Source organism: Erythrolamprus reginae, chromosome 2 (genome assembly GCF_031021105.1).
Source record: "Erythrolamprus reginae isolate rEryReg1 chromosome 2, rEryReg1.hap1, whole genome shotgun sequence".
NCBI classification, from domain to species: domain Eukaryota; kingdom Metazoa; phylum Chordata; class Lepidosauria; order Squamata; family Dipsadidae; genus Erythrolamprus; species Erythrolamprus reginae.
The window spans coordinates 306,936,503-306,947,804 of NC_091951.1; the positions used below are offsets into that span (position 1 = coordinate 306,936,503).

Below are 11,302 nucleotides of genomic sequence, written 5' to 3' on the forward strand. Positions count from 1 at the left end.
ATAGCTTTTACAACATAGCAAAGATATGTGGAATTCACGCCCCCAAATCCCAACATTTTAAAAATAACCGAAATTGAAAAGATTGGTGTAACAGTATACCAAACTCTGCACTAGTACTTCAAGCACAAACATCACGAAATTATCGGGGAATAGGGAGAAAGGAAAACATTCTACAGTAGTAGACGGGGCCGTTGCAAAATCTCGCGGGAGTAACGTATTGCCATTTTGGCAACCGCCGTCGCGGGATTTTTGAGATCTCACGAGAGGAAGGCGAGCTGAGCGGCCGCCATCTTGTCGACGCGCGGGCGCTTTCGCTCTCGCAGAGCAGACGCGTTTCGTTTCAGTTCCTAGGCTTCTCATAGCGGCATCCGTGGAGAACGTTGAGCCGGCGCCGAAAAAAGCACCCTCCACAAATGGCCACTCCTGGGTAGATTGGTGAGTTGCTTGCCGTCCGTGTGTATTACAAAAAAGAAGGGCGGGTTTCTTTTAGAAAAATAATTTCTGGAGTCGGGCGAGGGCTGGTCCAATGCCGAGGGCTGGAGATGTTACGAGTGACCACTGAATAGCTTTGCCGGTCTGCCACTCATCATTTTTTCCGATGACAAACTCATTCTTTGTTGGAATCCTATTTTCCCTGTTCCAGTTCCCAGGCTTTTGATGCGTTGGAATCAGGACGTTGTATCTTTTCCTTCTATTGTTAGGGTGGGGAAAGGCTGCAGCTACTGAATTTTAGTTTTATTTTTTTGTTAAAACGCAGAGGAGCCCTGCAAGATGACACGTTCTATCATCTGGGAGTTTTTTGTCTTTTGTTTCTTGACAAATCTATATATATTTTTTATGTACACTGAGAGCATATGCACCAAGACAAATTCCTTGTGTGTCCAATCACACTTGACCAATAAAGAATTCTATTTTATCTATCTATCTTCTGTCTATAACTTCCATAAATGGTGGGATCTGAAGATTTCCTTGGTCCGACCCCTCCTTCCTGCCTACGTGTAAATACTTGAGCTTTCGAAAGGATGCGGGAACTTCTTGCCAGATTTGTAAATCATTTGTGAATCATCATATCAACAATTTGATTTTAACTAACCTTACAGTAATAATTGCGCAAATGAAATCATCTTCAGTTTTTGCAACACAGTTTGGAGAGGCGTCTGTGGCTTAGCCATCAGAGACCAGGTGCAGCCCTTGATCGATAAAAATTGCTCCTTTTTTGTGTATTTAATATCGGGGATCTTAGGTCAGATTAGAAGTTGTTTATCCATAACAAGCTTTTGGTGTATAATTGCAGGAGGAGGAGTCTGAGTGTATATATTCAGTTTATTTTTATCAAAGGTGTTATAAACAAGGATGTTTAATGATGTCTTATCTAATCCTGTTTATTTTGAATGCTGACTTCTCAAATATTTTGATCAAAGATTGTTACAAACTAGTGTTTGTGATATCTGTGTAAAGCTTTTTCTAATGTATCCTCCTAGTACAAAGTTTCCTCTGCTATAGTCCTACATAGAAATAATGCTATCTCAACAGTTTATTTCTATTGACTTTTTAAAAAAGTGAACCTGAAGTGATAATAATTCATTGAATTATTATATAAAGGAGAAACTATGTCAGTAGGGAACGGAATGAAATAATGTGTATACATCTTTAAAAATATTTGTGCTTAGTTGCCTTCTTTTCATTCTCTTTTCACTGTTAGATTTCTCCCGGTAGAATGACAGGAAAAAGCCAGACTTTAAGTTTCCAACTCCCAGCTGTTGTACAGCCCACTTCAGTGGATAGCCACGTATATACGTTTGGGAACAATCTTAGTTCTGACAGTGATGTTTTGGAAGATGAAGTTGAAATATATGAACTGCGACCTCGGGGAAAAGAGAAAACTCGGAGAAGCACATCAAGAGAAAGAATGGATGATATTGTATTTATAACTAAAGATATTCAAGAAGGAGATACACTAAATGCATTAGCTCTTCAGTATAGTTGTTCAGTAAGTTTCTCTTTTTCCAGTTGCATACAATATTATAATATGTTAGAGTCATATACAATACATGTAGAATGTTTTAAATAAAATTATGTAATAAATACAGTGTGAAGGGTCACTTAGATTCGATTCTGGCTGTACAAATATATACAGTATATTTGCCAACTAGAAGCATGTAGTTTTTTGAAGTTAATTATACATTTTGGTAATTGCTAAAATTTAATTTTTTTTCTTCTCTAACAATATTTTATGAAACTGATATAGAAAATCCCAAAAGTTAAAGGATTGTATAAGATTAGAATTATTTATTTTTATTCATACAAAGTCACATTTCTTCCAGCTGGTGGTTATATTTTATTTGTTGGGCTTTAATCTAAGACAGTGATCTGATGATACCAGATCTGGTGAGGAGATAAGCAGAATTAAGGGGAGGGATACTTAAAATAATTTTATTAAACTTACCAAATGTGACACGTAGTTAGCACTTTGGGGGGAGAGAAAATTAACTATCAAAAATTGCCAAGTATCTTTTTAAACATACAAGTAAAACTATAGAGTTCTTTCATTCGTTTTTAAGGTTGTGTAAGGTACCATGCTTGTAAAAAAATTAAGAATAGGAAATATTATACTGTACAACCTTAAATGTTTAGTAGATAATGAAATGGGGCTGTATGCTCTTTAAAGAGTATTGAATACAGCTGGAATAACATTTTGTCCTGTGCATAATTTTAGACTCAAGGAAAAATAGAATGCTTTAGAATGCATGAAGGTGACAGGTACCACCTATCTCATGTCTTTAGCTTCAGTGCAATAACTGTGGAAGACAACTATGAATTTCCAAGAAATGAAATAACTGCATTAAAGAATTGCAAAAAAGGGTTTTGTTCCTGTCATGTTCTAAAATACAGTGGTATCTCTACTTAAGTAGAAAAGTTTGTAAGAAGAAGCAATTTTTCCCATAGGAATCAATATAAAAGCAAATAATGCGTGCGATTGGGGAAACCACAGGGAGAGTGGAGGCCTTGTTTCCTCCCAGGAAATTCCTAGAGAGGCCCCGTGGAGGCTTCTCCCTGCCTTTTCCGATTATAGTTTCGGAGGCTCGGGTTTGTAAGTGGAAAATTATTCTTGAGAAGAGCCAAAAAAAATCTTGAACACCCAGTTCTTATCTAGAAAAGTTCGTAAGTAGACACGTTCTCAGGTAGAGATACCACTGTATTTATCTTAGTGGTCTATGTGTGTGTGTGTGTGTGTGTGTGTGTACATATTTGTATAAATATTTCTCTTAATTGTCATTGTATGTATGTTTAGCATAAGTGTATTTGTACAAATAAGCAAGAATTTTTATATTAAATATTGTTATTTTACCGTATTATTCGCTCCATAAGACGCAGTTTTTTTCCTCCCAAAGTAGGAAGAAAAATCAGCCCCGTCATATGGAGCGAAGATGCAGGCAGGGAGGGGGGGGGAGGCTGCGAACTCGGAAGCGCCATCCCGCCGGCTGGCTGGCTAGCTGCTGCCTGGCCCCCTCCCTCCCGGAGGAGGGTCTCCATCCGCACCACCAGCGGCGCTCCCCCAGCCAGCCAGCCAGCCAAGCCCCGCGCCCGCCAGAACCGGCTCCTCGCTCTCCCCGCGCCGCCCGCCGCGTTTGCAGGAGGTGGGGAGGGTCGGGCGGCCCGCCAAGGCCAGGAGGGACGCCGCTGCCCCCCTTCCCTCTCTCCGCCCGCCGCTGCGCCTCCTTGACGCCGAGAGGAAATGCCGGCAAAGGCTTTTCTCAGCGGAGGCCGGCGAAGGCGATATTCAATGTCGGGGGCGCATGGGCGGTTGCGCGCGCTCCCTATCTCCCTGCTAGCCCACTCGGAATATTCAAAATAAGAACAGCCTTTGCCGGTGAAGGTTTTTCTTATTTTGAATATTCCGAGTGGGCTAGCAGGGAGATAGGGAGCGCGCGCAACCGCCCGTGCGCCCCCGACATTGAATATCACCTTTGCCGCCGGCCCCGTCTCTCCTACAACCCCCTTGCTGAGAGCCCGGACGAAAGTGCTCTCGGCAAAGGTGAGGCGGGCAGGGCGTGCGCGCGTCACCGCTGAGAAGAACGGAGAGAGAATGAGAGTGAGTGAGAGCAACAGACAGCAAGATAGTGAGAAAGAGAGAGTGAGAGAAAGGGGGGGAGAGAGAGAAAGAGAGGGAGAGGGAGAAAGAGTGGGAGAGGGGGGAGAGATAGCAAGAGAGGGAGAGAGAGAAAGAGAGAGGGAAAGGGGGGAGAGAAAGAGAGAGGGAGAGGGGGGAGAGATAGCAAGAGAGGGAGAGAGAGAAAGAGAGAGGGAAAGGGGGAGAGGGGGGGAGAGAAAGAGAGAGGGAGGGAGAGAGGAGATAAAGGAAGAGGAGAGAGAGAAAGGAAGAGAAAGAAAGAAAGAGGGAGAGAAAGAGAGAGGGAGGGAGAGAGAGGAGATAAAGGAAGAGGAGAGAGAGAAAGGAAGAGAAAGAAAGAAAGAAAGAGGGATAGAAAGAGAGAGAGAGTGAGAGATGCTCAGTGAGCCTTTCTTTGAAGTTGCCTTTCTTTCTTTTTCTCTCTTGCTCTCTTGCTCTTTCATTCTTTTTTCTTTCTCTTGCTTTCTTTCTTTCTCTTGCTTTCTCTCCTTCCTTCCCTCCTTCCATTTCTTTCATTCCCCCTCTCTATTTTTATTTCTCTTTCATTTTCTTTCTTTCTCTCTTGTTTTCTTTCTTGCTCTTTTTCTTTATTTTACTTTTCCTTCCTCTATTTCTTCTTTTCTTTCTCCTTCCTACCTTCTTCCCTCCCTCCCTCCCTTCAGTCCTTCCTCTCTTACTCTCCCCTTTCATAAGTTTCCTTGCTTCCTTCCTCTGTTCCTGTTCCTTCCCCCTTTCTTTCTTTCTTTCTTTCTTCCTTTCCTCCCTCCATTTCTTGCTTTCCTTTTCCTTCCTCCCTTCTTTCCTCCCTCACTCCCTTCTTTCACTCCTTCCTCTCTTCCTCTCCCCTTTTTGGCTCAAAATATTTTTTTTCTATTTTCCTCCTCTAAAATCTAGGTGCGTCTTATCAGCAGGTGCGTCTTATAGAGCGAAAAATACGGTAATTATAATTAAAATGATTTTAAACTATAAAAATGGAGTGCAAGATAGGCTCAAATAATTGTACTGCAGACTGTAGGTAAAATGTTTATTTGTGCAAAAGTTTAAAGGCATATTCAAATGGATTTCTTATATTCAGTGGTTATTTTTGTTTGATAGTAGTATTAGTTTACTTAATGCATAGACTTGATGCAAGTCGAATATTATATCTGTGTAGCACTTTCAAACAGTGACTTGGATTGCTATTATTTCAAGCCATGGTTTGCCTAACTATGATTAAATTGTAATTGTTTAGCCATTTTATTCAGTTATTAAAAACTAAGCAAACATCAGAGAGTTATTGTTAACGGCGAGTATTCTGAGCAGAGTCAGGTTACAAGCGGTGTGCCACAAGGGTCTGTTCTGGGTCCTATTCTTTTTAATATGTTTGTGAGTGACATAGGGGAAGGTTTGGTAGGGAAGGTTTGCCTATTTGCCGATGACTCTAAAGTGTGCAATAGGGTTGATATTCCTGGAGGCGTCTGTAATATGGTAAATGATTTAGCTTTACTAGATAAATGGTCAAAGCAATGGAAACTGCAGTTTAATGTTTCCAAATGTAAAATAATGCACTTGGGGAAAAGGAATCCTCAATCTGAGTATTGTATTGGCAGTTCTGTGGTAGCAAATACTTCAGAAGAAAAGGATTTAGGGGTAGTGATTTCTGACAGTCTCAAAATGGGTGAACAGTGCAGTCAGGCGGTAGGGAAAGCAAGTAGGATGCTTGGCTGCATAGCTAAAGGTATAACAAGCAGGAAGAGGGAGATTATGATCCCGCTATATAGAATGCTGGTGAGACCACATTTGGAATACTGTGTTCAGTTCTGGAGACCTCACCTACAAAAAGATATTGACAAAATTGAACGGGTCGAAAGACGGGCTACAAGAATGGTGGAAGGTCTTAAGCATAAAACGTATCAGGAAAGACTTAATGAACTCAATCTGTATAGTCTGGAGGACAGAAGGAAAAGGGGGGACATGATCGAAACATTTAAATATATTAAAGGGTTAAATAAGGTCCAGGAGAGAAGTGTTTTTAAAAGGAAAGTGAACACAAGAACAAGGGGACACAATCTGAAGTTAGTTGGGGGAAAGATCAAAAGCAACATGAGAAAATATTATTTTACTGAAAGAGTAGTAGATCCTTGGAACAAACTTCCAGCAGATGTGGTAGATAAATCCACAGTAACTGAATTTAAACATGCCTGGGATAAACATATCCATCCTAAGATAAATACAGAAAATAGTATAAGGGCAGACTAGATGGACCAGGAGGCCTTTTTCTGCCGTCAGACTTCTATGTTTCAAACTATGGCCTAGTCTTTAACCTTGATTCAGAGTTAGTTTCATACTACATGCTGAGCCAAAATCAAGTGAACAACAACATACATATTATGAATTAGTCCTGAACACACAGCCACAACCTGATTGTTTTTAGAAGATCGTTTCCCAGTTATGAAGTAGCTGGAATTGGTGATTCATTCCTTCTGGATTTTTTAAAAGAAAAAATTAATTTCAAAATAACTATTAGCTAAGGACAGGGGTCCCCAAACCTTTTACACAGGGGGCCAGTTCACTGTCCCTCGGACTGTTGGAGGGCCGGACTATAAAAAAACCTGTGAACAGATTCCTATGCACATTGCACATACCTTATTTCTTTCTCTCTCTCTCTCTCTCTCTCTCTCTCTTTCTTTCTTTCTCTCTCTCTCTCTTTCTTTCTTTCTCTCTCTCTTGCTTTCTTTCTGTCTCTGTCTTTCTCACTCTCTCTTGCTATCTCTCTTCCTCCCTCCCTCCCTTTCTCTCTCCCTCCCTTTCTCCCCCTTCCTTCCCTCCCTCCCTTCCTCTCCACTTCTTTCCCTCGCTCTTTTTCCCTTCCCTTTCTCTTTTCTTTCTTTCTCTCCACTTCTCTCTCTCTCTTTTCCCTCTTTCACCTCCCCCTTCTCTCCCCGCGGAGGACTCACCCGACAAACCTCCACCCTCCCACCCCGGACTCCCATTCAATCCCCATTCAGAAAACGGGAGCTAGCAACTCAAAGAGGAGGAGGAGGCGGGTGTGTGCGTGTATGTGTGTGTGTTGTGCCCAGCTCGGCTTTCGGCAAGCCTTACTTTACCTCGGGTGAGATGAGATTGAGGGGGACGTTCTCACTGCTTTTCCAGTGCAGCCTTGGAAAAGACCCGTGGGCCAGACAAATGGCCTCAGCGGGCCACATGTGGCCCGCAGGCCGTAGTTTAGGGACCGCTGGCTAAGGAGAACCGGTACTTTTTATTCTTGGTAAACTCAAGTCTTTCTTGAGCTCTTATTCATATAGAACAATGTCTAATTTTAAAATAATGATATATCTTTTTTTATATATAAAAGCAAAAAAATACTGGCACTGGAGCTATGACATAATGTCTCTTTCACCAGATAAAAGATTATTCTACCTTCATTTGTATGATTCACTTAGATTGTCCTTGTTCAGTGGTTAAGCCCAAATCAGTGAACCAGCATTCTACTAATTCTACTGGAATCCCCCCAAAATGTTTTGTAAAATGAGAGCAAGCTGTGTGAACCCTAATACAGTATGCAGTTTGACTATTTGACAACATTTAGTTTGATATTGAAAGCAAGACTTTATATCAATATTGACAGAACAGATTCTTTTTAAAAAAAGAGTTGAAAGTAACAGAAGTGATTCAGTTAACTTTTTAAATGAAGCTAATTTATTTTATTATAATATTTCAGGTAGCAGATATCAAACGGGTGAACAATCTTATCACAGATCAGGACTTCTTTGCACTAAGAACTATTAAAATTCCAGTTAAAAAGTTCAGCCTTCTGACGGAGACACACTGTTTTCCAAAAAATAGACAGAATTCAAGATCTGCCTCTTCATCATATTCCACAGAATTCTCAGATTCATCAATAGCACCTGAGTTGTTCTTGTCTACTGAAACAGCTGGTAACTTTTTGAAAGAAGTGGACCGTGATATAGAACAAATAGTGAAGTGTAATGCTACCAAAAGAGAAAATCTTAATGAAGTTGTTTCTGCCTTATCAACCCAACAATTGAACTTTGAACAAGATGGTAAACCTGTCAGACAGAAAGACCCTTATTATGGTGCAGACTGGGGAATTGGATGGTGGACAGCAGTGGTAATAATGGTGGTGGTAGGAATTATAACACCTGTTTTTTATCTTTTATACTATGAAGTTTTGGTCAAAGTGGATGTCAGTCATCATTCTACAGTGGAATATTCATTAGTTCCACCATCTCAGTCAAAGCCATTAGAAAATGAGATAAAGCAGCCTATTTCATGAGGATTAAGTTTTGGTTTTACGTGCTAAATGTCTGAGCATTCTTGCCGTGTATTCTGCAAAGAAGCATGAACGTGTTCTGATTAGAGCTGTAAACTGGCTATCTGATGGAAATATACCGTGTTTGTGGAAAAGTTGTCAATATATTGAAAATTAAAAGTTTATCTGGATCTGCTAAAATATATGGATTTAAGCTGTCACCCTGCCATTGAAATCCATAGGACTGAAATAAATCTAAGAACTCCCTTACAGTAAATTTCATATTTACTGTAAAATGTTTAGTCTGGCTTTAATGGTATAGAAATTCTATATATCAAGCAATAATACTTTCTATCACAGTATAGTGGAATTAGGGATAGTTTGGTTTATTTGATTTCCTGAACAAGCACACTGCTTGGTATTGCTGAACGTGATAATCAGCTTGAATTATTTGCAGAGCACTATATAATGAAAAGGAACCAATCATTAATATGATTATTTTGTTGTAACTGCAATGAGTTTCAGAGAATGGAAACTTAAACAAAAAAGGTGAAAGAATTCCACATTCTTTGAACTTTATTGCTAAAGTGCTCGTTGCATTGTATAATACTAAATATCTTCAAATGCAGAAGAGCTGTGTACTGTACACAAGCAGTTTGCACAAACTCCCTCTTTTATAAATGATTTAGAATTAAAGTTAGAAAGTATTAGCTACTTCAGGAAGCCAGGAATGGTAATATAATATCAGATTTCTTCCAAGATCATAACATTGTGGAAGTTAAACAATCCATTACCACTAATGAATCACATTTAAGTTAACTGAATATTGTGCTAAACCATTAATAGGCTTTCATCTGGTATATTATTTTAACCCAACCAAGTCAAAAAGAATCTTTTTGACTTGGTCTGGTAGTTAATTTTTTTAAAGTGGAAAACCTTGGTTCAGCAGCTATAGTTTAGTGCACTTTATAAAGCTAATTTTGTACATGGATAAGACTTAGAGGATGGTAGCCACAGAAAATGTATAAAGATACATTCCTTCCATTTAAAAAAGTGCAGTATTAGTGGCTTATTTCATTCTTGAATCTTCTAATTTGGAAGTTTTCTATTGTTTTTGTACCCATTCACTGCCTCCTTCCATTAGCTACCTAATCAATATTATTTTGGAAAGCAAGGCTATTGTTCCTTAGGGTATTATTGGAAGTTTACTACAGGTGTATACTTAAGAGAGAGAAATGGCCATTCTTTTCATTTTAGCATAGCACTAGTTGCAAAGCAAAGAAATACAAGTGGAATATTCCTGAAAATTTAGGGACATGTTCTACAATTGGCACATGAATGCATTAGAAGGATAAGTATGGCTGATAGAACTAGAAAACAAAGAAAATAATAAGCTGTGCAAGATTATTTTAAAGATCTCTATGCCATAAAACATATAGGGTAGCATATAGTAATATTTTTCAACCATCTACACTTTGAAGTATAAGAAGTTGAGTACCTCAAGTATGCTACATTTTTTTTCTTATAACTTGAATTAAGGCATTTGAAAAACAGTCTTGGGTTTTATCATAGCTCGGGAGTTGTGCCTTATTTCTACAACTGAAAAATATTAATCTATAGTGTTTCATGAATAAGTAGTATACTTACAAATGGAATGTTTCTTCATAAAAAATTATGTAAACAAGTCCATTTTGAAACAAAAGTCAAGTGTGTTAAACTATAATTCTTTATGTATTGTTGCTGTGTGTTTTATCTTTTCCAAAGTACATTTTCATCATGTGAAGAACTGAAAAGATAACATGAAGTTAAAGGAAAAACCTGGAGTACTAAGTTAAATTCCATTAAACAGAGCAATTAAGTTCAGAATATCAAATTTGTGAGTATACTAGATAACTGAAGCATATGAAATAGTTTTAACTGTCATTTGAAAAAGAAATTTTCACAAAATGAGATTTATGTAAATTACAGAATTTATTAAAAAGGCCTTTGGCCAGAGTATTATTTCAAAAAGAATATAAATAAATACATATATATTTCTAATCCTGTTCAGAGTGGTGAATCAACTATGAATTGTAGAATGCATATACTGTATTTAATAATGTGTCATATTTATTTCATAAAGTCTAAATCTTGTGAATGGTAATCTAAATTCTTATATAAAAAATTTAAACAATAAACTATAAAGAAATACACTAAAATCAAGTACAGTTCAGATAGAAATCTACACAGAAATATTCTTGCTTTATCTCACTGAATTATGCAAAGGGGGATTGAGGTTTATTCTAAATACCTAGAATTATTAAAACGGTTACAAAATATTATATTGTGTAGAATATATAACCCATCATATATATTCTTCAAGAATATTTTTCTACTTAGAAAAATACATCCTAGGATTTTTCTAAGGTGTGCTGATATTCAAAGTTGTCATGTCTTATGCAGTTGTATTGGGGGAGGGGAAATGTCAATTGGTCTTAATTTTTAGGCAAACTATCAAACTTCTAGCTGAAAGATGAAATTGACCCAGAGAAAAGAAACACTCCCTTCACTTTGGGCAGCGACTGTCCTTCTCTTCTTCCTCCTCCTCCCACCCAAATTCCAAGAGTTTATTTCTTTCCTAATGGGTTTGCACACATTATTTGCTTTTCCATGCCACCATAAAATACGATAGTGGCATAGCTGTTTTAAATCACCAATGGTTCAGTGTGGAAGGCTTGTGCCAGATCTAATCATTTACATATTTTGGGCAAGCCATGTGAGCCCCACTCAGAATTGCCTGTCTATATACTATTGGTTCTTGAACCAATGTCAACGCCTTATGGAAAATACCACTTTATATCTCCTTTTCCTACTCCACATTTTCTGATATTTAAATTGCATAAGTGGGGGAAAACACATTAACATTAATTGCACTCCTC

The 11,302-nt window shown here is 38.5% G+C and overlaps 1 protein-coding gene across 1 annotated transcript; it reads left to right on the forward strand.

Moving 5' to 3' along the window:
- Nucleotides 1-251: 251 nt before the first annotated feature.
- LYSMD3 (LysM domain containing 3) lies at nt 252-10,421 on the forward strand. The gene is made up of 3 exons (XM_070743050.1): nt 252-435; nt 1,703-1,990; nt 7,833-10,421. Exons 2-3 carry the CDS (start codon nt 1,718-1,720, stop codon nt 8,406-8,408), a joined length of 849 nt encoding a protein of 282 aa, XP_070599151.1. The 5' UTR covers nt 252-435; nt 1,703-1,717; the 3' UTR covers nt 8,409-10,421.
- Nucleotides 10,422-11,302: the final 881 nt, after the last annotated feature.

Coding starts and splice junctions, on each gene's coding strand:
- LYSMD3 (XM_070743050.1), top strand. CDS start 1,718: ATGACAGGAAAAAGCCAGACTTTAAGTTTCCAACTCCCAGCTGTTGTA. Junction 1,991..7,832: donor CTCTTCAGTATAGTTGTTCA/GTAAGTTTCTCT, acceptor ATAATATTTCAG/GTAGCAGATATCAAACGGGT.